Raw genomic sequence first — 10559 nt, 5'->3', positions numbered from 1 at the left:
TGAAGCCTTGTATGTGAAAGGAACTGCATTCAATATGTTTGTTAGACTTGTTTGCTTATTATCACCATCAAGTGACAATCAGCAGAATTGCATAAAACTGGCAACAGTAACGTCTATTATGCTCCAGCATATTACAGAGACCCACTCATAGAAACATTAGCTCCACGGGGTACTTTTAAATGAAAAAAGTCCAAAATAAATGGACAGCTCAGCCTTCATATCCACAACATAAACATACATAAGACAGAGACGAGCCAACATGGGACAGATCCGCGTTTATATTTATTTATTTGCTGCAGTGTTTTAAGTGTTGGCCCTGGTTTTTTGTGTGCTCACAGAAAATAACAAAGGCATCAGAGCACAGAGGGCTGTCCTGCACACATCGACATGTTGAAATTAAAGGACCAGTGTGTAGGATTTAGTGGCATCTAGCAGCAAGAACCAAGAAAGAAAGAGGCTAGGAAACTTATGAAAGGCCCTATCTAGAGCCAGTGTTTGGTGTGTCTGTTCTGGGCTACTGTAGAATCACCTCATACTCCGTAGAAGAGGACCTGCCTACGTTAAATATAACAGCTTATTCAAAGGTAACGAAAACAACAATTCTTATTTTCAGGTGATTATACACTAATACAAACATGAATATTATATTTCTGCCAATAGAGCCTCCTAAATGTTACACACTGGACCTTTAGGGTTGCAGTTGATCATTTGAAACACAAAATAAAAATAATAGTATTAAATTAAGTTTTATGACAAATGACATAATGACATAAGCCGGTGAAGAAGGAATTAAACAAACACACGTTCTTCAAAATCAAAAATACGACAGACTAAAACAGCAGACTGTGTGTACTGCTCTGTTGCCCAAGTGATCTGTGGACATGAATAATGTACAGCCAACATCCTCAAACACAACTGCTGTTGCTATTGTTTTGGTCCATGGGTGGTATTTTACAAGCTGTGTGTTCCCACATTCCTCCACCCTTCATCTCCTTCCTCTCATTGCTCCTCCTCATCTTCACCTAATGCTGCTGTCAGAGAGCGAAGCGAGCCACACAAAAGGTCCTTGAGGTTCTCCACAGCACACTGAGCAGACTGCATGGACATCACTGGAAAATCAAAACTCAAAAAATACCTAAAACTTTTTGGATGTAAGACTTTTCTCTGCAATTTGGAGCAGCAAACGTTCAAACTACTGCAGCTATGTCACGTTTTATTCATTGTGTGCTTTTCTCATACTAAGACTAGAATCATATAAGGGCTCTTAATAGGACCAAATGTTTTTCCGTGGGCAGAGAAACTTAGGGGGCAGAAGGATGGAAGGTGAGATCTCAAGAGTCAATTCCAGTCTGACTAGAGACCCTGATCCTGACCTGGAACTGGCTGGAAAGGATGTGGATCCTGCTCAAGGTCTCGGGGCAGGACTCAGATCTGGCTGAGAGGCAGGAACTTCTGGTAGTAGCTCTTGGTTACATCAATCATCAGGTCCTGCGTGCACTCTGGGAGCTCTCCTGAAAATAGACCTGAGAGAGAGAGAGAGATGAACACAGGTAAAGACGTGACACGATGGACGGAAGGAGGAAGAGAGTGTTTGTTTGTGTTCGTGTGGTGTAGCTGACCTGGGCATCCGGAGAAGACGGTAAAAGGTGGCACCACTGTCTCAGGAGGGAGTACGGTGTTGTCTAAGATCTTGCAGCAGTCCTTCAGCACACAGCGACGACCCTGTGCACAACAAACAAACAAAAACATTGTTATGTGTCTACGCAACTGTGAATACATTTGTTATGATTGTATGTGGAGCCTCACATTTGTCCCACCAATCACAGTGAGGAACACGCGTGAACTCAAAAGAATATATTTTTTTATATTAGGGGTAGGGGCGATTCATCCTAGATTGTACTTTTACAAGGATAATACACAGGGCTCGGTATAAGCAGTGTTGGGCTAGATACTCAAAAAAATGTAATTTATTACTCCCTGCCAACATTAATTAGTTACACTACTAGTTTATATTACTTTTCTGCTACTCCCCACTAAATTGGTAATGTTGTCCCTTCTCCCTAAGAACGATTAAAATACAGTTTTGTTTGTTTGTTTGTTTGTTAAAATCAAAGTAATGGAATATTTCCAGCGGCTGAATGTAAACCTTTCCATATCCCAAACTAGTTTCCTCCACAATTACTAAAATTAATCCAAGGATGTGATTGGATTGTTGGATTTCAGATCAGTAGAGGGTGACAACAGAAGTAGCTGAATTCTTTTGTAATATTTTTACTGAAATGTATTTATAATTAGTTACACTACTAGTTGCTGGGGAAAGTAGTACCATTACTGTATTATTACTAGTAATAAGTTACTGCCCAACACTTGGTGTAAGTACATATCTACTGTATTTTTTATTTAAATTGTTCATTCTAATGGCATTTCTATTTTTATAATCGAGAGGCTGTTTATATTGTGTTGGGTTTTTAAAATGCAGTGTTGCCAAAACTTCAGCTAATGAAATAAAGTCTGAGCAGTATATCCACCACTGTACATTGTTCCTGCTTTTTTTAATTAACATTTTCTGTTGTTTATCATCATGTTTTGCATGGTCAGGTACCTGTCCTCTAGGATCTTCGTTTATATTCTGAACAATTAACCAGTAAAACGAAGAAATATATAATTATGTTGTTTTATACTGAAAATAATAATAGAATTATAGAAACCAAAATCAAGACATATGACTATGCACAATTAACAAAATTCTCTGTTTATAAAACCCTGTTAAAATCAGCCGTTTCAATAGTGGAATCCAGCAAGGAAACAGTAATTAAATGGTAATTTGATGTAATCTGCCCCTGCTATTGTCAGACTGCTCAACTGCAATAATACTTAAAACATTTAATTAAATGTGTTTCACGTCATATTCCGCACCAGGTCTGTGCCTGTCTGTGTTCAAAGCAGCCTGCCAGCAATTTGCTGCTGCGTTTAGTTCTCCTGAAGATGACTATCATGTGACTGTTTCCCCACAGGCGAGAGCAGACAGTGCCTCTGTTTATGCCCTCTTCATTGGGACAGAGCTTTGTCTCTTTCAGCGTGGTTTCCTTATTCTGATGATCGGCTTGGTTGTTTGTGTATGTGTGTGTGTGTGTGTGTGCCAGCCATCTCACTCACTATGACACAGTTCTTGCCAATATGGACATAGGAACCAATCTGTGCTGCATTGACCACACAGTCCTCCTCGATGAAGACGTGGTCTCCGATGTGCAGCGGGAAGAACGCCACTCTGGAGGGAGACAGTGAGGGAGGAGAAAGAGATGAAGTTGAGGTTTTTGTTTACACGCAGCAACCAGAAATATGGAATTCTTCCTGTCGATTTATTGATAAACTGACTTACAGAAAATCAATCTGCTACAATTTTGAAAATCGGCTGTTTTAGTCATTTTTGGTTCCAGTTTCTCTGTGAGGATTTGCTGCTTTCCTTTGTCTTATAAGAGAGTCACATGATGAATGGATTTGTTGTGCAAAGCAATTTAAATAGTACATTTGCATAGGTCACATTTGTTTCTGGGACATTGAGATAAGCAGTTTTTATTATTTTCTCACATTTTACAGATGAATATATAATGAAAATAATCGTTATTAGCTCTACAACTCTGTGATGTATTGATACAGTATTGGTATTGATATTTGAATCTGCCTCGTCTTTAATTCTGTGTCACATTTAAGTGAGTTTTCTGAACATATATAACTGTCCTGAATTAAATAAAGAATAAATGTGTTTGCCTGTTGTCCATTTACATTCTGATAATTCATATATTCTCAGTTTAAAAGTTTATGAAAGCACCACCAGTCACACCCAGGTCATCATCACATCATCCAGTCAAAAAACAGGAGAAAAGGATGGTTTACCCTTTGCTGAACTTTTTAAAAGGTGGACGGATGACACTCCGGCTCTTCACCACACAGTGTCTGCCCACCCTGACATTAGCCAGGTCCCCTCTGATAATGCAGTCATTCATGACAATAGTCTGGAGGAGAGAACACACACACACACACACACACACACACACACACACACACACACACTCAATTTACAGTGTACCACAGCCTAACAGAGCGCACTGATAACAACATCAGTGCCTGTACAGAGAGCTGTATAATCCACAGGCAGGCTGATGTATTTCTGCTTACTTTGCCATTGAGGACGATGTTTTGACTCCCGCACAGCACCGACTGTCTGCTCACTTTGTTGCCAGAAGCCTAAAAACCAAACGGCAGAAATGGTTAATAATCGCATTACAGTGTGTTTCTGTGTTTATTGTCTGTCTGTCTGTCTGAACTGAGCACAAACAATGACTGCAGCCATCCAACGCCCAACGCCAGCTAGCTAAATAGCAAGCGACTAGCTAGCTGACAACGGCTTGAAATCAAACACATTACCGTCTCAATGTACTCCGCTTTGTTGTACAGTATTTCAGACAACTCCATGGCTGGGAATTTGGTCAAATGTTTGAGAGAAGTGGGGATAAATGCGTAATAACGACAAACACATCGATGTGTTGTTGCTCTCCGCTGCGCTGTCAGCCCTCTCAGCCTCTTCTTCTTCTGCACACTGTTGAATGGGTTTTCAGACCGTACGAGTTGAGTGTCAAATCATCAACGGATTTCGTTAAGACAAACAAACGAAAAAGTCCAGTGGCTTTTGTTTTAGTTCAGTTGTATCGTGTGAGTTATATTTATATAAATGCAGTGCGTAATTATTCTGCTCCTTCGGGTCATTTGGCGTGGTCATTTTTCAACCACTAATCCCTAGTGTGATTCTGTGATTGATTGGTCTTCCTTGAGCTGAACCCAGTGTATCAGAACTTTTATATTTGACCTTTTATCAAAGTAAATGTGGCGGGTTATTTTTATTTTGATTGCCTATTTAGTAAATAAGATTGTACAAAACCCAAATAAAATAAAACATGCACACTAAAGACACAACTTGAGTCGTGCGCATGCGTATTATGGAGCCCTTGACCCCGTTTCTTCTTCGCCGTGCACGCTGGGAGCCAGTCACTTTTCTCCGTCATGGCGGCCCGTGTCCTGCAGCAGTGTGTCCGCTCGCTCGCCCGGCCCTCGCTGAGGCTTTGCTCCGGTAACCCGGCAGTGAGAGCCGCAGCCGCCCCGGCAGTAGCCATCCACCGACCCCTGTCCTCCGCCGCAGACAGCCGGAGGACGCGGTGGCTCGGACAGAGTCGGGTGAGTCCGCTGTAACATTGAAGAGTCGTGGCCTAGCGCTCGCTGCTGTGACCTACCGACGCCTTTCAAACCGGTCCGGCTAACGTAGCCCGCTAAAAGTTAACGCTGGCACGCAACGACGTTTTATTTTCCAATGGGCGGAAATGTGTTGGTGCAATATTCTCCTTTAAATCCATAAAACCTTGTAACGTCATACGTTTGGTTACACAACGGCCATGTTTTGCTTGTTGGCTAGCTAGCTAGTTATTTAGTTAGCAAAGTTGAGTTCATTCACATTTGTGTTGTTTTCTCTCTCTCTCCTGCAGTCGAGAGAGGATGTCTGACCTTTATCTAGGGGATTCTGCGTTATCAAAGTTCCCTTAATATCAAGAAGCAAGACACTAGTACTTATATAACACATTCAGTTCATTGGAATCACAACAAGTCAGGACATAATGCTAGAAAATAAAAAACACCCTCCAACCGAGAGAGTAATAAACTGCACACACACACACACACACACACACACACACACACACCACTAACTAAGAAAGAAAGAAAGAATAGAAACGTTTTCACTTTAGCTTTTGTTTTTTGAAAACCTCCACCTGATAATCTGAGAGGTCAAGACTAAGACTGCCGGTCAATAGAAGACAGACTAAATACAGCAGCTCCCGATACAACACAACAGACATGAAAATACACATTAACTAAAAATAGAATAGAAAAATACAAGATATAATAAAAACCAGAACAGAATTAGAGTTGTATGTACACTATATACAGCTTTTATATACAGATGTGATTGAAGTGGAACAGGTCACAGCAGGAGCTAGTGACATGGTATATAAATAAATAATGACACAGGACAAAACACAATACTGTATAATGGAATATATAGGCTGTAGACAAGGCTATGAATACACAGTATAGGTCTAATACTAGTAATGTGCATGTAGGAAATTATTTATATATATGTATGTGAAAATGTACAGGACTAATAGTATATTAAATAGTGCAAAAAGTGACTGTGATAAGTGTTGACGGAGACAAACAATGCTACATTATGTTGTTAGAGGAAAAGGTAATAAGGAACCAGAGCAGACAGATTTGAGGTCAGTTTTGTGTCGTACTAGGAGCTATAGAGTGATGTTCTGCAGTAATGTGATAATCTTTGTTTGTACATGTAAGAGAGAGTTACTGTAGTCAAACAGTAAACCTGGTTGAGATTAACGTATTAATAACATAATGAAGCATAATTTATTGTGAATTAAAATGTTACTATTTATCCCTCCTTTATGCTTGAGATCATCCTCTTCCAGACTCTCCTGAATCACCGTGCTCAACGTGCTCTCGAGCCGCAGCCTGTTATAACCTTGTGACCCCCAGATCTGAAATGAGTTTGACTAGCTTCAAACTTGCTCATGACCTATGACCAATGTCCACCTCATCACACCAGCTCCGGACCTTCTTCATCCTCCTCTTCCTCCTCCACAGATTCCCTCAGTGGGCGTGTTTTGCCGACAGTATGGAGACTTGCCCCCCTTCACCATAGAGGTCATTAGAGATCGTGTCATGTATGTCCTCAAGCTCTACGACAAGATCAACCCAGAGAAGGTGAGCGGACCACCAACTAGCTAAAAAACTGTCAGTGAAGGATGAATGGGTTGTGTCGGTTACATGACAGCTTATGTGTGTTAATGTTTTTGTTTGTTTGTTTATTTGAAGGATTTTTACTGGGTTAAAACTCGCCAGAATCACTTATTTTGCTGATGGTATTCTGCTAGACTTTGTTTGGTCTGCATTTGGCCAGAGACCACGTTAACATCCACACAAGTGATTTTGATTCTTTCCTGGGATCATGTAAACGAGACACATTTTTGAAATATTCATGATTTCTATTCAGATCACGATTGGGGGTAAAAATGACATTTCTAATGCCCTGTGTTACGTTCTGCTCCACAGCTGCAGACATCCTCTCACTTCATGAAAGACCTGGGTCTGGACAGCTTGGACCAGGTGGAGATCATCATGGCCATGGAGGATGAGTTTGGTGAGTTTGGTCTGCCGGCACATCAGCCTCTGTGTGTTTGTGTGTGTAGCTGCTGGTCTGTCACAGGGTGCACTGCATGGAAAACTATTACAAAGTGAGGGCCTGGCCATCAGGCCAGCAAAGAAGAAATCGTATTTCTGGGTAGGAGGAGGTAAAATAGCTCCGATTTGGTGCAGAAGTGCAACAGCACTACTTAAAAATACAGGTTTAATGGACTTTAAAAAATCTATTATGAAAGGAAAGACAGTTATAAATGAGTGCAGTTGTAGATTTGTGTGTTTATTCACTGTACGAGTGCATTTTTAGGCTAAAATGATAAAATGTATAATACTAAGAGTCAAAGTCTTATAAATTTGGAAAATCCTTAATTTGAACTGGTATGTTTTCAAGGTTCAGAATATGCTTGAATATAAATCTACTAAATAAATAAATAAATAAATCTACAAAAATAATCTGATGTTTCATTCATACAGTCACTCAAACCAAAAATCTTTTCATATTTGAAATCAAACAAACTCGTCATCATATTCGTGTATTGTATTCTGTGTTCACTTGTCATTCATAGTCCTTTGTTGATCCCTTACTGGAAATTAGCATCATCATTAAATCTTTTATAATCAAGACAAAGAACAGCTGGTAGAATAAACAAACACAATATGCATTGATTGCTGTGGGAATAAAGAAATTCTGTAAACTTTATCTTTCACAGTTGCATTTATAGTAACAATTTCGATTTAAAGTGTACCTTAAAAAGTGCTTGTTTTTTTGGGGGGGTTTTTTTACTCTTAAAAGCTGTTAAAGTGTGTGTGTGTGTGTGTGTGTGTGTGTGTGTGTGTGTGTGTAATTTAAATACACATTTAGTACAGTTTAGTAGTAGTACAAACTGGTCCGTGTTCAGCTTTGTGACTATGTGTTTTCCAGGTAATAGTATGAGAATAGAGCTGCAAGGATTAGTTGATTTATTGATTAGTCAATTGACAGAAATTGAATTTTATGAATCGATAAATTCTTTAAACCATTATTTTTAAAAGTGCCAACTATTCTCTGGTACAGCTTCTCAAATGAAAGGGCTTGCTGGTTCTGAAACTGAATATCTTTCGGTGGCGCTGATGGGACCAGGTAGACGGATGGCCACAGTCTTTGTGTTGAATTAAAATCTTGTATTCTGTGTGTTTCTTCTGCAGGCTTTGAGATCCCTGACGCAGAAGCAGAGAAGTTGATGAGTCCTGAGGAAATTGTACAATATATCGCAGACAAGAAGGACGTTTATGAATAGCTTGTTCTATAGTTCACTACAGAGGCAAGTCTTTCTGTCAGCCATGTTTTCTCTCCCTCTTCACTGTCTCAGTCACACGTATGCATTCTGTTTATTTTGTTCCTGTGTCATCAACATTGTCCGTTTCTTCCACAGAGGTTGACGCCAGCGTGACCCCACAGGAAGTACTCGTGAAGCAGATCTGCACCAAACCATTTCCCACTTCCTCCCGTCAGCTCTTCTGTCCATTACGGCACTGTTGGCTGCCGTGTCTTGTGTTTGACTGTATTTAAATGAACATGTGTTTTGGGAGCTTGGAGATAAAACAATATTAAACAAGGTTATATCACAGTTTTTTTCTTTCTTCCAGCTCTAACCTGTGGTTCCGATGTATAATTTCTCATAATTAGATCAATAAAGACACATGCTGTATAGATCTGTCTCTCTGCGGTGATATTCATTCCCATATGAATGGAGGAGCATGAACATGTTATTTAACTGTCACTGAGTTCATATTAAATGTTTAGTTCTGGTATTGGATAGAGTGATATGTGGTAAAACCGTACCAACACTAAATGAGGAGCATCGGCAGCGACTTCACAATATATTCAGATTGTCAATTCACTGAGATCAAAGAGGTTTTATTTTTTATATTAAGTGATCATTTTTGTCCCAAATCAGGGATTTTCCAATATACACAGTACACAAACACCGATCAAAGTGATTAGATAAGATATGGATGTTTAATTCAGAGTAAAAGAGTAACAGATTACATTTCCCACAAGAGATTTACAGATTATGTATCTGTCTGAATGTACAAATAAAAGTACAGTTATGGTTCCAGGCTCTCGATAATCATTTACAATTAAAATATAAGAATACAGTTAATTAAAACACGATAAAAGAAAGTTATAAAAGCACAGTTCATACAAAATATATACCAATTTAAGTAAAACAGCAGCAAACAGTGGAACACTTTTTACTCATAGATTTAAATTCACCAGTAAGGCATACAAGAGTATTGATCTTTCGGGTGCTTTGTAAGGAATTCCACTCCAGGTAGCAGGAGCATAAGAATTAAAAACTAGTATGAACTGGAGGAACTCCGTGATAGCAGTCATTAGATAATGTTTGATAAGGTCCTATGAGAGAGAGTTATAATGCAGGATATCATGTTTTGCAGTAATGTGTTGGTCCTTTAAGGTCTAAATACGTCTTCCACCACCCGTTCAAATAAATGAATAAATAAAGTTTTCCTTCACCAAATGTGGGTTAACACAGTACAGCTTCACCTGAGACCAAGAGAATAAAAACTAATTTGAACATTAAGTTCACTTTTTAAACCGCACCCCACTTTTAAAGGTTTCTCAGTCATTAAGAAGAGAATACCAATTTGGAACTATATTTATGGTTTACTTCAAAGTATATCTGTAGCTTTAATATAACCAAAAGCTTCAACATAAGTGATGCATGTTAAACTCTCCATGAGATACACCATATACAAATGTACACAAATGTTCAGTAAAAGAGTGAATTCTTGTCATTTAAAATATCTTAATTTGATAAATGATCCTTTTTGTTTTTACTACTTAAGCTAAAACATGGACGCTTATAAAAAGCAGATAAAAACAATGTGAGGGATTTGCAAAGATGCATTTCCTTTTTTAAACAGAAATAAAAAGATTTAAATGTCACAGGTTTGACAGTTTTACCAAGAAGGAGAAATAAAGACACCGGGAGGCAACAGCTGAGTCATTGTTAGTCTTTTATTGAGGGTTGTACCCAAGTTTTACAGCTTTGTATGACGGCTGCAGGAGCCAGAGGGTTACAAACAGTAATCAGTATACGAGTACAGCCAACAGAAGACCTACTACCTACTACTCTACACCTTAGTACAGATTCTCTTAAGAGCACTAAAATCCAGAAAAATAAGAGGAAAAAAATACAGAACAAACCAAGCAACAAAGGAAGGAGAATAAAAAGATTAAATGAAACCAAACAAATAGACAGCATCAGAGGAGACATTCATTATTAGAGCACACT

The 10559-nt window shown here is 39.0% G+C and overlaps 2 protein-coding genes across 2 annotated transcripts; one reads left to right on the top strand and one right to left on the bottom strand.

The window, feature by feature from the left end:
- Positions 1-269: 269 nt before the first annotated feature.
- Positions 270-4612, bottom strand: dctn5 (dynactin 5). The gene is made up of 6 exons (XM_051387146.1): positions 4426-4612; positions 4177-4245; positions 3895-4013; positions 3157-3268; positions 1620-1722; positions 270-1523 (listed from the first exon to the last, which is right to left on the bottom strand). Exons 1-6 carry the CDS (start codon positions 4471-4473, stop codon positions 1426-1428), a joined length of 549 nt encoding a protein of 182 aa, XP_051243106.1. The 5' UTR covers positions 4474-4612; the 3' UTR covers positions 270-1425.
- Positions 4613-5014: 402 nt separating this feature from the next.
- Positions 5015-8950, top strand: ndufab1b (NADH:ubiquinone oxidoreductase subunit AB1b). The gene is made up of 5 exons (XM_051387148.1): positions 5015-5229; positions 6706-6825; positions 7174-7261; positions 8446-8561; positions 8673-8950. Exons 1-4 carry the CDS (start codon positions 5059-5061, stop codon positions 8535-8537), a joined length of 471 nt encoding a protein of 156 aa, XP_051243108.1. The 5' UTR covers positions 5015-5058; the 3' UTR covers positions 8538-8561; positions 8673-8950.
- The last annotated feature ends 1609 nt before the right edge of the window (positions 8951-10559 follow it).

Source organism: Dicentrarchus labrax, unplaced genomic scaffold (genome assembly GCF_905237075.1).
Source record: "Dicentrarchus labrax unplaced genomic scaffold, dlabrax2021, whole genome shotgun sequence".
NCBI classification, from domain to species: domain Eukaryota; kingdom Metazoa; phylum Chordata; class Actinopteri; family Moronidae; genus Dicentrarchus; species Dicentrarchus labrax.
Note: the sequence above shows the minus strand (reverse complement) of the source record. Positions and strands in the feature narration are given on the sequence as shown.

Coding starts and splice junctions, on each gene's coding strand:
- dctn5 (XM_051387146.1), bottom strand. CDS start 4,473: ATGGAGTTGTCTGAAATACTGTACAACAAAGCGGAGTACATTGAGACG. Junction 4,246..4,425: donor AAGCGGAGTACATTGAGACG/GTAATGTGTTTG, acceptor TTTGGTTTTTAG/GCTTCTGGCAACAAAGTGAG. Junction 4,014..4,176: donor ACATCGTCCTCAATGGCAAA/GTAAGCAGAAAT, acceptor TCTCTCCTCCAG/ACTATTGTCATGAATGACTG.
- ndufab1b (XM_051387148.1), top strand. CDS start 5,059: ATGGCGGCCCGTGTCCTGCAGCAGTGTGTCCGCTCGCTCGCCCGGCCC. Junction 5,230..6,705: donor GGTGGCTCGGACAGAGTCGG/GTGAGTCCGCTG, acceptor CCTCCTCCACAG/ATTCCCTCAGTGGGCGTGTT. Junction 6,826..7,173: donor ACAAGATCAACCCAGAGAAG/GTGAGCGGACCA, acceptor TCTGCTCCACAG/CTGCAGACATCCTCTCACTT.